Here is a 20165-nt window from a genome sequence, read left to right as displayed (position 1 = left end):
ATCTTCCATATGCTCAAGATAATATATTTAATCTATTGTGTGAGATTGATTCCCTTTGGTACGATAATCATAACAATGTTTGAATTTATTTTATTGGCCCAAAGTTTGAATCTCTTGTTTTATTTAAATAATTCAAATCTATCTCCACGTTGGTCTAATTCTTTGTGCCATTTATTTATCTCGCAAAGGTGTAGTAGTGTTTGTGGTCAAGGTTAGCTTTTCATTTAGTTTTGATATTCTATTATTAATGATTTTATTGATAATTTATCTTTATTTAATTATAACTTTTGTCTTATATAATATTTATTTAACGAGATAAATCCAGTATTATTTGGAACAAGTTATGATTTTCATTTTTCTGTTTGTTTAGCTTTTGGTTTTCTTTTTTACTGATCAAGTTGGATTGAATCTAGTTCAAAGGAATTAATTTTTTACTTTGAACAAATACTAAAGTAAATGATAAAGTATACTATAATACTACAACTAACAATAAATAAAAATATATACAATAATGGCTTAACTAACAAACCAGATAAAGGAGAAAGATGCACGACATCTCAACTTTTGTCACTTCGTGACTTTTGAGTAGCTTTGCACTAAAATTAAGATTAAAAAAAATTGTGGATAAAATATATAACAATATGCATTACATGTTAGGATTAGGAACACGTAACATGATTAAAAAAAAAATTGGGTAAAAGCGTATACTCATATACATTATAATAAGGATCGGTAAGTAATTTTAAATTTAATGTTAATATTGTATAACAATTTTGTTCTCTTTAGAACTGAAATCTATTGTAAACAAAATGTTTTTTTATGGTTTCTGAATTTATTTAATTTTTAAGTTATCAAATTTTTGTGGATAAATTACTGTGCTTGATATTAAAATGGATGAGTTAATGGAAAACCCTAATTGGTTGGAAAGAAATATATTATTGCAAGAGAAGAAATTTGTGGAGAAGGTATAAGTATTGTTATCTTAAATGAATTTTAAAGTGTGGTAGTGGGTTTAGTGGATGAACACTATTCCAGAGAATTATCCGGAACCAAATATACCATTCTTTTACCTGTTGTTTAGCAAATGACAATGTTTTAATCTAACTAGTTGAACTATACATGTCGTGTAATTTTTTATTCGTACAAATCAATGTTTGAAGTTAATGTTTTAAAAATCCAAATCAATCGTTAAAGGAAAAAAAATACAGGGATTCAAGTTCTAAAATTGAAATTACATTTAAAGATTTCTCTTTCTGAAACTAAATTATATTTTCATTCTATGAAGTTAATGTTTGAGCTTGGATTTGTAAGTCCAATTTTTTTCAGCTTAATAAGTGATTTGGGCCTGACTTTTTCGTGGGCCCAAGGCTAGTCCATTAGGGGGACCCAATACCCTTTTCCAGCTCCTAACCCTTTTCATTCTGTCTCATTTTCAGAAATCAGCTCTCTCTCCCTCTCTTTTCTCCACCAAAGTGCTTTGTTAGGGTTTTTAGCAAGCATTCTCTATGGGCTAAGTTACGAGTTCCTTCCAAGTAAGTAATCCCCTTAGTCTTTGTTTCACTTCGTCTTTTAGCTCGTAAGCTTTGGTTTCACCTACGTCTTGACCTTGGTCTCATTTTTTTGTCCCTTTATAATTCTGTTTTCAACTTCCTAAGCTACTTGGTTATTGTTGCTCCTCTACTAAACATCCTATTCGTAGCTTTCAGCTTAAAAAGGTAAGGGAAGTTGTGTTCTTTTTCGCATTTTTGAAATATGTGGTTTGTTTTCGTTTCTGTTTTATGCTTAAGTGATTGGAAAACGTTAGTTTTGGTATATTTCTGAGTTAGGGGTTCAAATATTAATGAAATTGTGATGTTTGACGTCATTCCTCGTATTCTGATGCATCGCACGGTCGCTGGGCAAGCTTGGCTCGCTGGGCGACTGTGTATTTTTCTGATATGCGCAGTTTTAGTAAAATTGACTTTCCCGACTCATTAACCGTTGGATTGAGCTCAAATTTTGACATTTGGTTCATAACATGCTATTTTATGGTTTGACCGGTTGGATCGTCGATTAGATGTCTGTAGCTTGAGAAATGTGTCACACATTACTGTAGTGATTTTGGTTTTGTGATAATTAATTTTCTTAGGAATTTTGGTGTAAGAATTATGGTTGTGTGTTGTGCTTGATTGTATGGAATTGCAGGTACTTAAATGTTGGCACTCATTTATTTGGGATGAATACTATTTTATGATATATGTATGTCTTGGTATGCATTTATAAAGTATGAGATTAAATGAAATCTTGTTATGTTGAGTATGAAATGGAAAACATGACTTGTTTGATTGGTGGTGGATTAGCATGAGACTTGAATGATTGAGATGGCATGTGAAAATTGTTGGTAAAAGAGTTTTAAGGGAAACTCTTGGTGATGGTGGTTAGTGTATACCTTGATATAGGAGATGTCTAGATAAAGGAAGGTATCCTGAACTCTAATAATCGTTCACGCTCACATAGAGCAGAACGATTCATGTGGTGAGAGTGGCAGGAGGTCCTAGTCTTGGGACATATTAGACCCAAGACATTAGAGGATTAACCCTGTGTGTGGTTGGGTGATAACCCCTTGCGTCTAGACTCTGCAGAGTTTAGAAGCCGGCACAGGCGCATACTTCCTTTAGAATTCTATATCAAGAGTATGATCCGGATATTGAGTTAGAAAGTCTTTTAATTGTTTGCTTTCACATGTTTTGCATGCTTGTTGATTTGCTTGTCTATAACCTGTTTTATAATTTGTTTGCTCAATAACATGTTAAATATTTTACTCTAGCTTACCCTTTCTCTTTGTGTCTGTTCTTTTCTTTGGCTTTTTCCTTTTGCGATGATCACCAAATCCTTGGTGTGAGCAGATGTGGAGACTCTTGGTGATCGTGATGTTGGCGGGGAGACTGCGATGTAGTTAGGCTTCCTAGATCCTTTATTGCTCATTGTTGAGCATTTCTTCTTGTGTAGTTTTATTTTGTAGTTTCTTACTCTTTGAGCAAATTTCCAGTTTAATCTAATATGTGTTTGGATTCTTTTCATGGCATTATGTTTGTGTCTTTGAGCTTCCATTCCAGTATAATTTGGAATAACTGTAAAAGGTTAATTCTAATATACTTTATGTCGGTGCTCTATGTTATACTATAAACATGATGCGTTCTATAAATTAGAATTATTCTACTAAATTGGGATGTTACAGTACTAAACTCCATTCAATTCAAAGTGACTCAATATTTTATTAATTAAATAATAAATTTTGTATAAACTTCTAATGAAATTTGAAAATTAAACATAATATTTAATCTAATAAAAATTCTAAAATAATAACATAATTATTAATTAAATATGTATTCTTTAAATATTGGATTATCAAATAATATAATTTATTTAAAGAGTGTGTAAGATAATGATGTTGAAATTGAAAATAGACTTGTGCAAGGTTACCATGACGAAGATGGAAAGAGTGATGTGGAAGCTAGTGAGCCTATGAATTCAGATTATATTGATTTTTTTTTAAAGAACCATGAATCATGATGGCTTGAAGTTGTGGGTTTAGGTAATGTGAATTTAAGCAATGTAAGCTTAACTCATCTCACTTTAAATAACATTAATAATAGAGGCAGTGAAATGGGTTAATTTTTCTTTTTACTTTTTTTTTTAATTTTGTGTATATATAACATGAAACCATTACAGAGTTTAAGACACAAAGGGTAAAAAAAAATGGTAAGATGGTATTTTGAAAGTTCATTCAAAGATAAATATAGAAGAATTTATGATTACAGATGTGAACTATTAAAATCAAATTTAGGATCAATAATCAAAGTAAAAGTTGAGAAAAGTGATGTCAATTTTTTTAAAAGTTCTATGTCTATTTTAAGATCTCCAAAGAAAGTCTTGTGTCATGTATATCCTTATTAGTTTCAATAGATGTTTTTTAAAAAGGTATTATTAACAAAAAAGAACAAACTTCATTATTAACAATAGATGTTCTGTGAACTCTACAAAAAAGTATTCACAATAACAAATAGGCACAACACCTCAACTCCTAATCCAAAGTGTATGAGGGAAAATATACCGTGAACGCAACCTTGAAACATTACAAATACACAAGAAATACAAATAACACTTAAGACGTTGCGTTCCGCCGCTAGCATGAAGTGAATGAATACCAAAAAATGAAATTGAGAAGTGAACCCTACCTAAACAAAAAAAAAAAAATATAGGGCACTAATGTCAATAAAATTTCGTTAACCTTTGTTGTCTTACATAGTGTTGGATATTTTGAGAGACAATAATCGGAAAGATACGACATCAATAAGATATGAGTTTAATCCACATATAAGGCATGATGTTAATCCTTATATGGTACTCAACTTTCTCATATTTACTAATGTGGAACCTAAACTCACATAATTTTTCCTTCAAGTGTGAGTCTCTCTACATTGACACTTCTCCCTCGAAACCTGATACCACTGTTAGATCTTTTGAGAGAGATCACTGGAGAGATATAACATCAATCAGACATGAATCCAACCAACACACATAAAGGAATGATATCACTCTTAACCCAAAACCTTAAGACAACATGTTTATGAATTTTCATTCTTATAAAGTACTTAATTTTCTCATTTTTATTAATGTAAAACTTAGACTCACTTAAACTTTGAACACATAACCACTAATTCAATATCATTAACTAATTTAACCGAAAAAAAAAATCTTTGTTAATTATTTTTAAATAGGATTAAAATTCAAACACAATAAGATGAAAAAAATGAATAACCGGAGTGATGCAGTTTCTCTAAAACTGTAGGGGTCAAAATCCACAAAGCAAAGTTACAAAATGGTGGCTTTGTTAAAGGTGAGGCATTAAAATTAGTGGCAGTACTGCACGTGGATAGTGAGTGGGCCACGTGACAATTGTTCAACATTGCATAGTGCACAAGTGTCACCAATCCACCACCCTTTTTCATGTAAATTTCTGCTTTCGTTGCTAAACGACACAACATGGTCAACATGTCAAGATCAATCTGCACCATTGTAAAGAAAAACTCACAGTGTTTAAATACGAAAAATGAAAATTGTTTAAAGTAATTTGAAGTTAAATGCGAATGATAATAAATAGGTATTTAATTTAGTCCGACAAAAAAACCATAGTGTGTCCTTTAGAAGATGGTGGAGTTGATATAAGTGTGTGGGATTGGAGACACTAGAATCCAATAAAAGTGATGTGTAGAGAGAAGCACGTCACGTAACATGGTGCATTCTGCTGAATCACCTCTCCATTTTCATACCTCGTCTCTAAATTATTTGTTCCACACTTCGTAATGCTCCCTGCTTTTTATTCCCAACCAAACAACACTTTCACTTCACAATCATTATCGTCAAATTAAATATCAACCCAAAACCAAATCATTTCATTCGTCCTTCCCTTTCTAAACTGCCGAATTGGGTATTTTATGAAAAAAAAAAAAGGAAAAGTACATGTTCCAACCAGGACATCGTTAAGATTAATCATCATATATTTATAGTATTGTCTGCGATTCTGATACGGTTTTATTCTTAAAAGATATCTTGATAAGTGAGAAAACAAATGAATATTTAAACCGTCATAAACTTTGACTTCTAAACAACGTAAGACTATTAGGTGTAGTAAAAATATAACATATTATCTATACTCGCATGAAGTACTCACATTGAAATGTATCGAGTCAATTAACATAGTTTTACACCTTATTCAATCATAGATTATATATATAATTATTTGTAGATTTTTTTATTTTATTGAATGTACGAAATATTTTTGTTTTTATCCGAGTATTAGGCTAGTTTGATTTTTGTCTTGAATAAATATAAGATTATGTGTTTTTTATTTTTATCTTTTTTATCTTTCACTGATTAACTTGTTATTTTTCTTTTCAATCTTTCTCAACTCGCTTGTTAATTTAATATTTTGAAGAAAAGAAAAAATAAGTGAAAAAGCTGATTCGTGAGATATAGATGAAAAGAAAAGAGTAATAGTCACACCATTTTATCAATAAGAAAAATTCAAATAGTAGAATATTTGAACAAAAATAAGTTTTAAGCATTCAATAAAAAAATATTTAATAAATAATCAGTTAAAAGTACATAAATTTAAAATTTATTTAATGTTTAATTAAACATTTAAAAATTATATCCACGATAATTGATGATGTCAACAGAAATTTATGATTGAATTACAGTGTAAAGTTAATATGATTTTGAATGCTGAAATTATTTTTTAACAAAACAAACGTAGATTACCGTTTCAAAAAGTCGGGGTGTTGGTGATACAGCCCAGTGAAAGATAGAAAATTTGGGCTGGACTATGTGCAGATCGGCCCGTACAGTATTAGGATTTTATTGGGTTTTAAATGACCTTTATTCAGAACAAAAATGGATGTTTCTTTCTGCACTCCACTTTTTTCTTCATACACTCCGCAAAATCTGTAATTTTCAAACCATTCCTCATCAAACTTATAATAAAAATTCCTACACTTTTTTTTTTTTAATATTTTCTGAATTTAAAGTTTGGAAAGATTTTTCTAAATCCAGAAATATCTTCAAAAACATTGGACCGACTGCTTCAAATAATATTTTTAAATTTGAAAAGGCCTCTCGAAACATTTATTTTGGAATTTGTTTTATATTGCGGATTTTTTTATATAACCCAAACACATTATCCTAAAAGGGTAACCATAAAGCCCACGATAATTAATGTCCATGTTGATTTGGACGTTTTTTTTTATATTTTCTTATTGCACCTGAACGAGGAGGTTTAAAAAGACAGTTTACTTTATAATTAATTTTAAATATTTTAGTAAAATAGGTTGTCTTTACAGAAAATTAAAAAAAAAATCTAATAACTTATGAGAATGTTTGATTATATAAAATTGCAAAATTTGAATTTCTAATAACTCTTCCTGTTTTCACGACTCTTACTAAATTTAAGAAATTAAAACGGTTTAATCCAAAATAACACATTAAAAATATAAATAATTAAAAATTTTTAAAGCATTTAAATCTTTTAAAAAAAAAAACTCACCCAATTATAACTTTAATAAAATCAAACAGACCTTAGTTAACCTTAAGACATATTGATATTAGGAACCCAAAAGATGAACAACAAAACTTGGCTAACATGGATCGTAGTTTAGTCTCCATAAAAGTGATTGAACAGATGAATAAAAGGATGTAGTAGAAGACCTATGACTTAAGATCAGTTGTTAGATTGAAAGTCTAAAAAGAAAGAATAATGTTTCAAAATAATAAAGAAATAGCATATGATTATAAATATCTCCAGAAGGTTTTCAACAAGCAATATTATTTAAATTCTTTAATAAAGAAGAACAGTCAATTCCAAATATATTAATTATTAGTTTAATTTATAAGTAAATAATCTATAACGGGGATTTCCTTTTTTGTCTACATTTTAAAATATTAATTTTACCCTTTAAATATAATAATTTATTAAATTTTTAAAAATTGATCGTTACTCTTACAAACTTTTTATAAATTCAGCTATCTATGCTTCTTCTTTTCTTCTTTATTTATTAATAGTTATTCTTTTATTTATTCTAATATATTTTACTTTATTTTTAATAAATATAATTTTAATTTATATAACAATTTAATAATATTATAATATTATTACCTATTAATATAATATTATACAAATTTAAAAAATATACACATGCGCATGTTAATGCTGGTTATAATAATAAGAATGACGTTTATGACCGGTAAAACTGCATCTGAAAAAGTGTGACAAGGATTGCTGTTAGGAGTTACAAAAAGAAGAGAAAATAAATAATAAGATAAGGATTGCAGTCATGTGATTGAAGCATGTGTGACGTAACTTTACATAGAATCTTTGTCGTTCCTTCTGTTGTTGCGCTTACCTATTCATCAGAGATCAACAAAAATAATAATGTACGCAACAGTCTAAATTATAACAAGTACTGTTTCTGGTGATCAATTTACTAATACCAACATATACGATAAATTTTCCTTTAAAAGAACAATATTTACGAATATCATTATTACTATATTGGTTATGGATACAATATCATAAGAAACTACGAGACGATGATGCAGATATATTTTATGCTGTGTTTATCTATATTTCACTTTATAATATACTTTAATCAAACGTGATATTGTAGTTAAGAAATTATTTATTTTAATTTTGTTTTGAACAATTGTTTTAAAGTGTTATTTTAGTGTCAAACATAATATATACGTTATTATTATGTTTGGCTCATACAATATAGAATAGGATTTTTATTTTACTTTCAATCACAGTCAATTATAAATGTTTTATTTGGACTATCTTTATATGAATTTTATTTTACTTTATTTATAAAAATATCAAGAGATTTATTTATACAAAAATCAAGTTATTCTTATTATTTGTCATTTCTTATTTATTTTATGAAAATATATTTTTTGCAAATTTAATTATAAATTGTCATTCATTATTTATTTATTTATTCTAAAATTTGACTCATCAAATCAGCATAATTATAATTCAACTAGTTAAACCACATTGACATAATTTCTTTTTAGACATGACCTCTTTCATTGTTTGAAATTATTATTATTATTATTATTTTAATTTGGTCAGGTTCACTAGGTCATTGTGTTGAGCTCTACTAATTTATTTTAAAACTAAAATTTTAAAAATTATATTTAAGTTAGACGTAATCAAAACTAAAAATTAAATCTTAAAAACTAAATGTCACTATAAACCGAACATTAATTATAATTTTAAAATATTTTGAAATTTACAACTATAGTATATTTGACTTTGATTTAGAATAACTGAAAATTCAATTCAAAAGTTAACCAAAGTATAGTTTTTTTTTTTCCATTTCTATTAACATTTTCCATTTGTGGCAGTGAAGAAATTAAATGCAATACGAAGGGCAGTGCACTTAGTTGTCACATTCTTTTCAGTTATTGCTCTTTAAAACTGTATCTTTTTGTGTTCCCCACACAACACTGTTTCTCTCTCATTCTAGTTCTCCATGTTTTGACCGTTGTTTTTCTCAACGTCTCTCTCTGAGATCAACGCCCCCATTCGGAGGTATGCTCTTCCATTCAATGCTTCACACTGTTCATCTCTACGCTTAATCAAACCGTGCTTAGCATTTTCTCATTCTGCATTTGTCAACTCTTCACAGCAAGAGAGTGAGTGAAGCTGCATTCAGCTGTTGCTGAAATTGGTACCTTTCATCTCTTCTGTCATCTTTTCTCTCTGCAGATGTTCTTCATACCGTTTCTGCAATTTCCGTAATCGTATTTATGTAAATCTTTAACACCGTTATTTGCCCCCAGTTCGTGATCTGAATACGGTTTTTCTTCCTCTTCAGATTATTGAGGATTGTTTTAATGTCCACCCTTTATTATTTTCACTTCAAGACGTGTTTCTGTTGGAAATTTAGGGTGCTTATATCTCACCTTTGCCCAAAACAAAGATTCCCAAATCAAAAGTTCTATGCTTTCTTAATGTCTCCGCATTGTATCCTACGGAAAGCATAGAGGAATCTCCATTACTTGTTTCTATGGGTTAAATCTATATTTACATTGCATTGCCCTACTTAGTCTTGATAGCAAAGAAAAGCATCTATCTTTATTTACCCTGATACATTTCTTTTGGTTATAATAATGTTTAATTTACTTTCTTATTATTTTTTTTCACTCCAATTCAATTTTTATGGCATTCGATGTATATGTTGAATTAATTTTCCTGTTTCTGTGGACAGATTCGATAAGATAAAACTCCGTCCTTTGATATTTATATTCATTTTAATGCAATCCTGATATATTCATAGGAAAGGCATAGAGAAGAGATGGGATGTTCTCAATCAAGGTTGGATGATGAAGAGGCAGTGAAGCTTTGCAAAGACAGAAAACATTTCATCAAACAGGCTGTTGAGCAAAGAGCTCAATTTGCTACTGAGCATGTAGCATACATTCAGTGTCTGAAAAGGGTTTCAGCAGCACTGTTAGATTACTTCGAAAGCGATGAGTCGCACCATTTGCCATTAGATTCATTCATAAGCCCACCTTCCACACCTGTGAAGAAAACCAGTCCTCTTGGCTTCATTCCCATATCATCAAAATCCTTCAGCCCAACAAAAAATGAGTTTGATCCCAAAACAACTTTGAAGGTGAATTACTTAAGGCCGGGTGGTACTCCAGCAATTTCAGTTGAGGAAAGGCCTCAAATGCCGGAAGTGGTTCGGGTCGAAACATATTATCCCATGCACCAGTTTGGCAATGATGGTTTCTTTCCTATGCAATCCTCACCTATGAATTCCTCAATTTTTGCTTATTCTCCCAATAATAGGCCTAATATCCCTCCTGCTTCACCTCAATCTTCCCTATGGGAATCATTTTGGAACCCTTTTTCATCATTGGACTATTATGGTTACCCCAACCAAAGTAGTTTTGACCAGACTGGGATGAGGCAGGTCCGAGAAGAAGAAGGAATACCAGACCTGGAAGAAGATGGAACTGAACAAGAGGATTTTGTTGAAAAGGGAAATGTAGCAGAAGTAAGTGCCAAAATTGATGTGAACTCGTCCAAAGAAGAAGTCACGGTTGAAGATGTTGATGAACCCAAGGAGGAAGTGGAGGGAAAGGTTGCTGAAACTGGAACTGTGAATGAAGTCACAGAACAAGCCAATGGCGGTGAATGTTTTCAAGTATCTAAAGCTCAAACTGCTGGTCAGGAAATGGCAACTGGTAATCAAGAAGCAAAGGAAGACACACCTGGTTTTACTGTTTATGTTAACCGAAGACCAACAAGCATGGCTGAAGTGATCAGGGATCTTGAAGCTCAATTCACAGTAATCTGCGATGCGGCTAATGATGTCTCCGCATTGTTAGAGGCCAAGAAAGCTCAGAATTTATCAGCATCAAATGAACTGTCAGGTTAATTTACATTTTGACTTTGTTTCAAGTGTTGTTGTTTGTTATTGCATGCTCCATTTCAGTGTTCTGATTTGTAACTCGAGCCTCAAGTTTCAGGAATAACTTTCGTATTTGCTCTGTTATGTTGTAGGAACCAAATATTTGGCAATGTTTGAGAAGTATTAATAACGTTTGATTTCTCAAGATTGCAATTTTATTTTCATTTCCCATTTCAAAAGTCAATCTACCATAATATAAAATGTATTTGTCTTACATAGAAAAAATCTTGTTCCCAAGTTTACATTTGATTTTTGTGCCTCATTTTTCTTTCGCTCATACCTATTCGGGAAATTTTCAAGAATATAAATTTGACTTATTTTCCTTTTGCAGCATCAAAATTGTTGAACCCAATAGCGCTGTTCCGCTCAGCTTCCTTACGATCATCCTCATCAAGAATTTTAGTGAATTCTTCAGACACTACGGATGAGGATTTCGAAGGCACCGATGATTCATCCGAGGAAGATTGTTTGTTTTCTGTTAGTCATCAATCAACGTTAGACAGGTTATATGCATGGGAGAAGAAACTCTACGAGGAAGTCAGAGTATATTACTGAATTCTTCCTTTAGTTGCATATATTACTTGACATCTATTCTTGAACTATTATTAGACCCATATTCATTGTAAAATTATTTCAATAAAATTCTCAGATGACATGCTTTGGTACAGATAATTGCTGCTTGAAATATAGCCTGTTGAAACTAATATCCATCTGGTCGTCAATACAAATTTTCTAAACCTTTTACTGGCTATTGTTCAATTATCAATAAGCTGCTATGTAGACAATCGTTTATGGATGAAAAAATTAGTATTCACTCATGAGTTTGTCAATCTATCTATAAACATTACATTTGTGATGGTTAGTACTAAATTCAAATTACATTTAAATAAGATTTCAAAGTACTTATTTAATCATCCAAGAGGTTTAGCTCTAGGTAATATGAAAAATCGTAATGCCTCTAATTGACAAGTATACATTTTCCTATAGATGTTTAATGGGTATTGAAAAGAAATCACACTGGAGGCCAACTTACCCTTTAATTTAATTCTGTAATTTTTTTTCAATCTCTCATTTAGTTGAATTTTTTAGATAATTATTATTACAGGTCGTGTTGCTTATGATTGTATACAATTTTATAATGGGAAACTTAATGGTATGCTCACTTTCTTCTTCAACAGTCTGGAGAACGTGTTCGAATCGCGTATGACAAGAAATGTCAGCAACTCAGGAATCATGATGTAAATGGAGAGGAACCCTCTTCCCTTGATAAAACAAGAGCAGCCATTAGAGATCTACATACCCAGATAACAGTTTCAATACACTCAGTTGAATCTATTTCCAGGAGAATTGAAACTCTAAGGGATGAGGAGTTGCATCCCCAGCTTTTTGAACTGGTGCAAGGGTACGTATGAAAGTCATTATTCCATATTCTAGATGAACTTTAAAACTCAAACTTCTGCCACAATTCAAAGGATTTTAACTGTGAATATTCCAATTTGTTCTGTATGTCCCTTCTGTATGCTAATAATGCTAGTCTTTGTCTGGTAATAGTACAGTTAGTTAATGTTAAAAATGATCTACTTATAATTAATTTTACTCTGTATAATAGAGCTATCAAGTTTACAGAGCATGTACTTAACTTTGTCTATGCAGTAGTAGGGCATAAGGTCATATATCCATTTTTTATGCAAAAACTTCGATCACGGGCTTCTTGTCTGGAGAACGAGTATGGCTATGCATGCAAGAACGCTTTTTGTGCAACGTATCAAATGCATGTCATTACAAATAAAGTATCTTGTATGCTGATTTAATGTACAAACTAACAGGCTTGCCAAGATGTGGAAAGTGATGGCAGAATGTCATCAGGCACAGCAGAGAACCTTAGATGAAGCCAAGATTCTTCTTGTTGACACTGATGCGAGAAAACAGTGTGCCACATCACTAACTGATCCACAAAGGCTTGCTCGTTCGGTCTCCAGTCTTGAAACTGAACTGAGACATTGGCGAAACACCTTTGCATCGTGGATTAGTTCTCAAAGATCCTATATCCATGGTCTAACTGGTTGGCTTCTAAGGTGTGTGAGATGTGAGCATGATCCGTCAAAGCTAGCATGCTCTCCTCGTAGGTCTAGTGGCACACATCCATTATTTGGACTTTGTGTTCAGTGGTCAAGGCGTCTAGATGTCCTTCAAGAAACTGCAGTACTTGATGGCATAGACTCTTTTGCAGCAGGCGTAGGGTCCTTCTATGTACAACAGTCAAGAGAAGAAACTCGAAGAAATCAAGTTGGATCAAAAGAACATGATGAGAATATGAAAATGGTGGAAGTTGGTCATGTTGAAGAAGTGATGAGCACTGAGAAATTGGCTGAAGTTGCTATGGAGGTGCTCTGTGCTGGTATGTCAACTGCTATGAGCTCAATGGCAGAGTTTGCTGTTGATTATGCTGAGGGATACAATGAAATTGTTAAGAAATGGGAGAATGTGAACTTGCAGCAGATTTCTTGTGGAACTGATACATAGATATAGATAGAGATGGGTTACATTTTTTGGTTCATTTAAATAGTTTAGCAGAGGGTTTCAGTGGAAGTACTTTGTTTAAGGATAAATATAGATGAAAGGAAAATGAAGGGGAGGGAAAGATTTTATGCCAATCTCTCACCATTGTTAGAGAATTTTTATAGTTTGGGGAGGGGAATGAGAAATTTTCAATGTAATGCTCAAGACCGACCCTCTTTGTAAGTTTAAGAACATTTTGAAGCTCTCTAATTTGGGGATCTTAAATACTCAAACAAGAGAGGAAAGTTATTAGTTTAGTCCGTTTTTCCTACTTTTTGTTTTTAAAAACAGTTTTCTAAACTACTTTCACACTGTAAATTTAGTTTCTCTTTAGCGAAGTTGTATTTTAAAGTATTATAAAAGGGAACCTGAACAATAAGTTCGAATCCTACCTAAGTTAGTATCCACTGAATGGTGTTCTTAAACTCAATTCAGATGGAACTCAATTGGTAATCCAGGAATGTCTGGATTTGGTGTTGTTATTAGGGGATTTGAATTCCCTTTGGGTTGTTGAATATGTTTGTCCTTGAAGTATTACTACTAACCCACATGCAGACATCAAAGCAATTTATCATGAACTTGATATTGCATGGTTTAGAGGTTTTTGACAATTGATTTGTGAATCTGACTCTTCTGTCTTTACTCCATCTTAAAAGGTGTTTCAATTGCTCACCCTATTGCAGTTTTGTTTAGAAGTATAATATCCTTCGTGCATGGAGAGACAGAGGTCTCCTTTTTTCCACATAACGCTAAAAGAAAGCAATTTCATAGGGAGTGAAATCCCTTGTTTCTTTTATGGTCTTTGATGGTTCTCTGCATTATCTGCAATTGTTCGATAATTTCATTGGCATTATATTTAACTTTGTAAATCTAACGACAACTAATAGAAGTTTTGTGTGGAGGAGTGGTGACTGTCCATGTATGATCTGCTTGAAGAGCATCTATCTTATCTGTCATGGCTTTAAGTCAACAATCACTCTTTGTAGCCTTAAGATAAGAAATGAGCTTAGAAATGGTAGATATAGAAAAGATAAAATGATGAAATGAAGGTGAGAAAAGATCATAGCAAAGATAATGTTGAATACAATAGTGAATACTCGGATGAAGATTGGTTGAAGTGGATGGATGTGAAAGTGTGTGAAAATCTTTCAAGTATGAAAGTGATTGTCATTGGTGGTTGTTGGATTAATGCTGGTAGAGCTTGACATTACTGAGAGGAGAAGATAACATCATAGGTTTAATCAGTAGTAGATTGTTGTTCATTCTTTGAAATTTTTTATTCATTTGTTATAATAACATCTGAGCTAAACTTTTGAATAACAAGTTCTTTGAATTGAACGGAGAGTAGGGGTGATAAACCGGATAAATTCATTATTGGCCTTTAAAAAAGGGTCAGGTTGGATTGAGATGCCATAATATTACAGGTTAGAATGAAAAGGGAGCTTTTAGCAGATTATTATTATTGATAATAGATTTTAATTTAATCAATTTTATCTAAAAAAAATTTAAGAAAATAAATAAATAAATTTATTTGAAATGGGTAAATTTTACACTTTTTTCTTTTTCAAATTTCTATTTAGACCCACGAACCAATCTGTCCCTTTTGGACCTTTAGAAAACAAAATACAAATCTACGAAAGTATTTTTAATACTAAATTTATCAACTCAATTTAACAAGCGGATTTCACAAATCTAGCCTAATAAAAGAGCCGTAGGCTTATCCACCCCTAGTCATCATTAATTTCCGACAACTCAATAGACAATGGTAATTTCCCATTATCAATCAGTTTAACACTCGTGTATACAACAATGGGCCTCATAACTAGAAAATTAAAATGAATGGTAATTTTCCAATTTTGCATCTTAACAAAGTAGGAGATACTTGTTTTATTAAGGTTGGTGGGAGCCTTGTCTTTGTGATTGGAGAAAGATCTACGAACCAATGCAATTTCATTCATCGTAATCAAGACCACCATCATCTAACTCCAGTTCACCATCATCAAACGTAGTCATAAGTGTGAGGAACACAACAACTGCAACCAACTGTGCTACCACAAAATATTTGCCCTTCCTTTTGAAGGTTTTCTCCTCCTGTGTTTTCTCCCTTTTGGCTTTATTCTTAGGCTTCGAACCTAATTAAAAAAATGACAAAATCAAACTTCGTGAAGAGTCACAGGACATGAGAGTTTAAAATAGCAAATAGAAATTTTCACATAATTATTAATTTACTGTATGATGATAACACAACTTTATAAAAATTAAACTTAAAACTCGTTAATTTTACATAGACTAAATATATTTAAACTTTTTGTTTTATCACACAAAAGCACAAGATGGAGTAACATGGTCGCAAATCTAATCTAAGGAAACATCTGTCAAGTCAACCTCAATTGTTATTTGCTAGACAGCGAGCTAAACACTAATCTAGGCATATCATATGCAATGTTCTGCGAGTAGTGATTAACACATGTTTGAAATATAATTTAAAAATTATACAATTATTTCTTCATTCAAGGATGTAATAGATGTTTGAGTTAATTTATATATTATAAAATGAGAATAATTAACTTACTATTGATCCAAGGGTGGAATTTATTTTATCATTAACATGAAACCATTACCTAAAAATAAAATTTGAATTGAAGTTATGTAACAAAAACAGTAGATATAAAACATGGATTCAGTTAACACAACTTCATTTAGGAGGAACACCACATACGCCTCTCCAGAAAATATCATACCTGATTGACTTCTGGAAGCAGATGATGATGAACCAGTATGAAATTGTGGAACAGAGGAAGGAGATGGAGCAGCTTCTAGAAGCTCTGTTTTACATTGTTGCACATACCTAACCAAATTAGCATGCTCTGAAAACTTGATTCGTAGCACTGAAGATTCCTGATGGTACAACAATGAAGGATGCGGGGCTTAAAGTTTTCTCAAAACAACTGTCTGAGTGATTTCTAATAAGCAACCAGACGAAAAGGAAAAAATAAAAAATAATAACATATCTCTGATCTTCCTTAAGAAAGACCAGGAATCTCATAAGTATAAGAATGTAAGGAAACTTAGTACATAAGCTCAAAAGGCTTTTGTGTCAAAGTTAGTTTATTGCCCAATATCGGATGACGATTATAAAACATGTTTCTCCATAAGAAAACCAGGAATCCCAAATCAGCAATCTCTCATTTGCTCAGCCATCTCACTATAACAAGTAAAAGTTCCACATAGTGCACTTCATTGCAAATATTATATTATTTCTAGGTCTATTGTTATACAAGCTCCCATGCTTCTTACGCAAAAAAGATGAAGAGAAGTATTTATGATCATAAAGCCCCAAATACACCACATCACAGCATAAAACATCTCTTACTAGTAACAGGAATGGCGAAATTAAGGTTGGCTGTTTATTTCCAAATCTGGAACCGATTTTAGCCAGATTTAATACTCTTACTTTTAGGATAAAATCTTTTAAATATCGACTACAATTCCTTGAGAACAATCTTAGTCAATTGTTGTCATTCACTCTGCCAAGTGCGTATAAACATTTGTAAACACTTCATACTTGCACATCCCTCTTTCACCTAACTATCAGACTAATGTATTGCTTCTATAGAATGCCAAAAACATTTATTCTCATATTGAAAATCTAACCACATTTATGATACTTTTAAAGTGTAAAATGTAACCTCCATAACAATCCTTGTCCAATTTAATTGGGCAGTATAAACAAAGCAGCCAATAGAGTATCCATAACCATCTCAAAACAAACAATAGAAACACTGTTAATTAATATTAATACTTACAGGTAAAGTTTGAAGAACAGCTAGTCCATGTGCAAGAAAAATAGCATCCAAGCTTGATGGCCTGGATAAAGCAAATAAAGCATATGAATACGTCACCTGGGGGTGGAAGTTAATAAATTCTCTAAAATTGAAAAACAAACCAAAGTTTTTTCGAAAATGCTCTAACAAAAGACATGCTTACAACTTCGTGTACAACTCAACCAGAGGAAATCACCTGTTTTCAAGTAAGTAATTCTGTTCGCCTAAGTAAGTTGACAAGGCATCATATGCGGAGTTTGCTCTCTCGTAAATCTGTCCATCACTAATAACTAAGCATAGATGCCAAATTAAAGAGAAAATCACGCAAAAACAATAAAACTGCTTACTAACACACACACAAACGATGGGAAACCCTATACATTGGGTCAGACATGATCAAGATCCTTATACTGTCATATTGATGAATTACTTCCTCAAACTTAAAAAAAAAAAAAAATACATATGGATTTAGTCCCTCTTACATTTAAAATGTATTCTTGTCGAGGAGAGACCAAATCAACATTTTTTAAAGTTTAAGGACCAAATTCATTGATATGAAACAATAGGAACCTTGATCATGTTTGGTCGGAAGTATAGAGACCTCAAACACATGTTTCCCAAAATATGAAATCAACGAACATATAAACTGACCTCTTCTTTCTTTACTTCAGCGTTCTCAATAGTAATCCCATGTTTCAGCTTTACCCAATGAGCTTTCTTCCAATAGAGAATCTTCCCCAATGGCCACGGAAGATCAGAGTAATAGATGGTGTAAGCAGATGAACCTTCACCCCCTAACCAGAGCTCATAGGCAAGTGCATCAGCAAGCCAAGTCGTGAGAATTGCTTTCGTTGAAATCCACTCAGGGACCGTAGAAAACCCACTGTCCAAATCAGCAACACCAACATCTTTCTTCAAGCACTCAATGATACCCTCTTTCTCGTTGTTATAAGCCACGCAGTCACCAAACTCAAAGTAAGGAATTTGATCTAAACAAAACAAAAAATGCATACCCATAGGCAAACAAAGTAAAAAATAAAAAATTTATGAGATGGAAATGTGAACCCATAAGCCTGAAAGAAATTAAAAAGGGGGTTTACCGCTATGAGGGTTATTGAGGTGGAAATCCAAGTCGAAGGGAATTTGAGCGAATTTGAGATAGATGTATGCAGAGAGACATTCAGGGCAACCAGTTGGGAGACCAAAACATGGCTTACGCACCACCAGGGTGTTAATTTCCGCCATACATCAAAATCAAAGATTCCTCCGGGTTTAGCTTAGGGTTCATGTCCCTGTTTTTGTGTCTGATTTCTTGCTTTCTTTTCATTTTCTTTTACATGGGCCTGTTTGGGCAAAGATGGGGCCTGTTTTTAAAAATGGAATTTGATTTTGTTTTTGAAAAGTTGTAAAAATAAGAGACTTTACTTAAAGTTAAATTTAAAGATAATAAGAGTTTTTTTTATGTATGGTTCACATAAAAAGTAATATTAGTCCGCTTAAAAAAATAATAGCAATCACTTATAAAATATTTAAAATTAAAAAAAATCGTCATTCAATTCAATGTGTAATTAGATGATACTGTATTGGTAATGCATTTTTTTTCTAACATTCATGTCAAGTTATAATTAAATGATAATGTATTTTTCTTACACACTTTGAGTGAATACATTTTTTTTCCAAATATCTACTAAAATTGTTTAAATATGTTTTTTAATCTACCTGGTTTGACATATTTTATCTCAAATATTTGTCTAAAATGTTATTTAACATGAAAAAAAAAACATGGAGTTAAGAAAACAAGATGACCATATTCATTCATTAATAAAATTTAAAGACAAATTGAAACAAATTTTAATATGACATCAAAATTGATGAACTACAAACATATCTATCCGACTTAAGAGTCGGATAAATGTCGGTAAGAACAATATCTAATCCAAATTTAAAATTAAAATTATTTTATATTTTTTAATGAATTAACCAGTATTTTTAACCGTTTTTAAGAAGAAAAACATAAAATATTTTATGAAATAAATAAAATTTAATAACTCATTTAAATACAGAGGGGAGAACCCCAAATCATATCTACTTCTATTTCAGAAAGCCTTCACTTCTCTTCAACCCTCTTTCTCTCAAAAAATCCCCTCAGATTCACTACCACTAGAGATTCATCACCACCAGAGTAATCTACATGAAGAGTTCTACCAAAACCCCCATTCAATTTATCATAAGGGTGAGTTTAAAAATCTATTTTCTCTACATGTAACAATCTGTTTTCTCTTACATGCAAGTTCCTTTCAGCTTTGCATGTTGCTTCCATTTGTTCTTTATAAGATCTCCTTTGGTTGAGATCCTAATGATGTGTCTTGATCATCTTCTAGGCTTTTTTTCGTGTAGATAAAGTGATTTAATGTGTGAAGCTGTTTAGGAGAAAAAGAGTAAGTATTACAAGGTAAGAGAAGTTAATTTATATATAACAAATTGTTTTCTTTTACATGCAAACTCCTTTATGCTTTGCATGTTGCCTCCATTCATCTTCATGAAATTTCCTTTGGTTGAGGTTTATGTGTCTTGACATCATTTGGGCCTTTTCCGTGTAGATGAAGTGATTTAATGTGTGAAGCTGTTTAAAGAAAAAAAAAACATTGCTTGGTCAATAGGTAAGAGAAATTAATTTATTTTGAAATTTTGGGATCTAATTCTTGAATTTAAAAATAAAAATATGTGGTATGATTATTGTAGTTATTTGCTTTTTGTAATTTGA

General features: G+C 31.6%; 2 protein-coding genes across 6 annotated transcripts; one reads left to right on the top strand and one right to left on the bottom strand.

The window, feature by feature from the left end:
• Positions 1-8994: 8994 nt before the first annotated feature.
• LOC114176765 (nitrate regulatory gene2 protein-like) lies at positions 8995-13834 on the top strand. Of its 5 annotated transcripts, none has more exons than XM_028061913.2 (6): positions 9018-9127; positions 9225-9266; positions 9876-10980; positions 11350-11561; positions 12197-12420; positions 12845-13834. In XM_028061913.2, the coding sequence occupies exons 3-6, from the start codon at positions 9894-9896 to the stop codon at positions 13539-13541; spliced, it is 2220 nt and encodes a 739-aa protein (XP_027917714.1). In that variant the 5' UTR covers positions 9018-9127; positions 9225-9266; positions 9876-9893; the 3' UTR covers positions 13542-13834. The 5 variants fall into 5 exon arrangements, with proteins under 5 accessions (XP_027917715.1, XP_027917714.1, XP_027917717.1 ...); XM_028061916.2 differs by having other exon boundaries at positions 9024-9127; positions 9881-10980; XM_028061914.2 differs by lacking the exon at positions 9225-9266 and having other exon boundaries at positions 8995-9127.
• Positions 13835-15207: 1373 nt separating this feature from the next.
• On the bottom strand, positions 15208-18758 carry LOC114175188 (metaxin-like protein). The gene is made up of 6 exons (XM_028059952.2): positions 18502-18758; positions 18053-18390; positions 17598-17674; positions 17384-17444; positions 16319-16475; positions 15208-15709 (listed from the first exon to the last, which is right to left on the bottom strand). The coding sequence occupies exons 1-6, from the start codon at positions 18644-18646 to the stop codon at positions 15528-15530; spliced, it is 960 nt and encodes a 319-aa protein (XP_027915753.1). The 5' UTR covers positions 18647-18758; the 3' UTR covers positions 15208-15527.
• Positions 18759-20165: the final 1407 nt, after the last annotated feature.

The sequence above is a fragment of the Vigna unguiculata genome, chromosome 3, assembly GCF_037176805.1.
Source record: "Vigna unguiculata cultivar grain cowpea cultivar isolate G323 ecotype 2 chromosome 3, ASM3717680v1, whole genome shotgun sequence".
Taxonomy (NCBI): Eukaryota; Viridiplantae; Streptophyta; class Magnoliopsida; order Fabales; family Fabaceae; genus Vigna; species Vigna unguiculata.
The sequence above is the reverse complement of the archived record's forward strand: the minus strand, read 5'-3'. Positions and strand labels throughout refer to the sequence as shown.

Excerpts from the sequence above, each read along its gene's own strand:
- LOC114175188 (XM_028059952.2), bottom strand. The coding sequence starts at position 18,646 with ATGGCGGAAATTAACACCCTGGTGGTGCGTAAGCCATGTTTTGGTCTC. Across the intron at positions 17,675-18,052 it reads CTGAAGTAAAGAAAGAAGAG|ATTTACGAGAGAGCAAACTC; the intron begins GTCAGTTTATAT and ends AGTGATGGACAG. Across the intron at positions 16,476-17,383 it reads CTGTTCTTCAAACTTTACCT|GAATCTTCAGTGCTACGAAT; the intron begins GTAAGTATTAAT and ends TTGTACCATCAG.
- LOC114176765 (XM_028061914.2), top strand. The coding sequence starts at position 9,894 with ATGGGATGTTCTCAATCAAGGTTGGATGATGAAGAGGCAGTGAAGCTT. Across the intron at positions 11,562-12,196 it reads AACTCTACGAGGAAGTCAGA|TCTGGAGAACGTGTTCGAAT; the intron begins GTATATTACTGA and ends CTTCTTCAACAG. Across the intron at positions 12,421-12,844 it reads CTTTTTGAACTGGTGCAAGG|GCTTGCCAAGATGTGGAAAG; the intron begins GTACGTATGAAA and ends ACAAACTAACAG.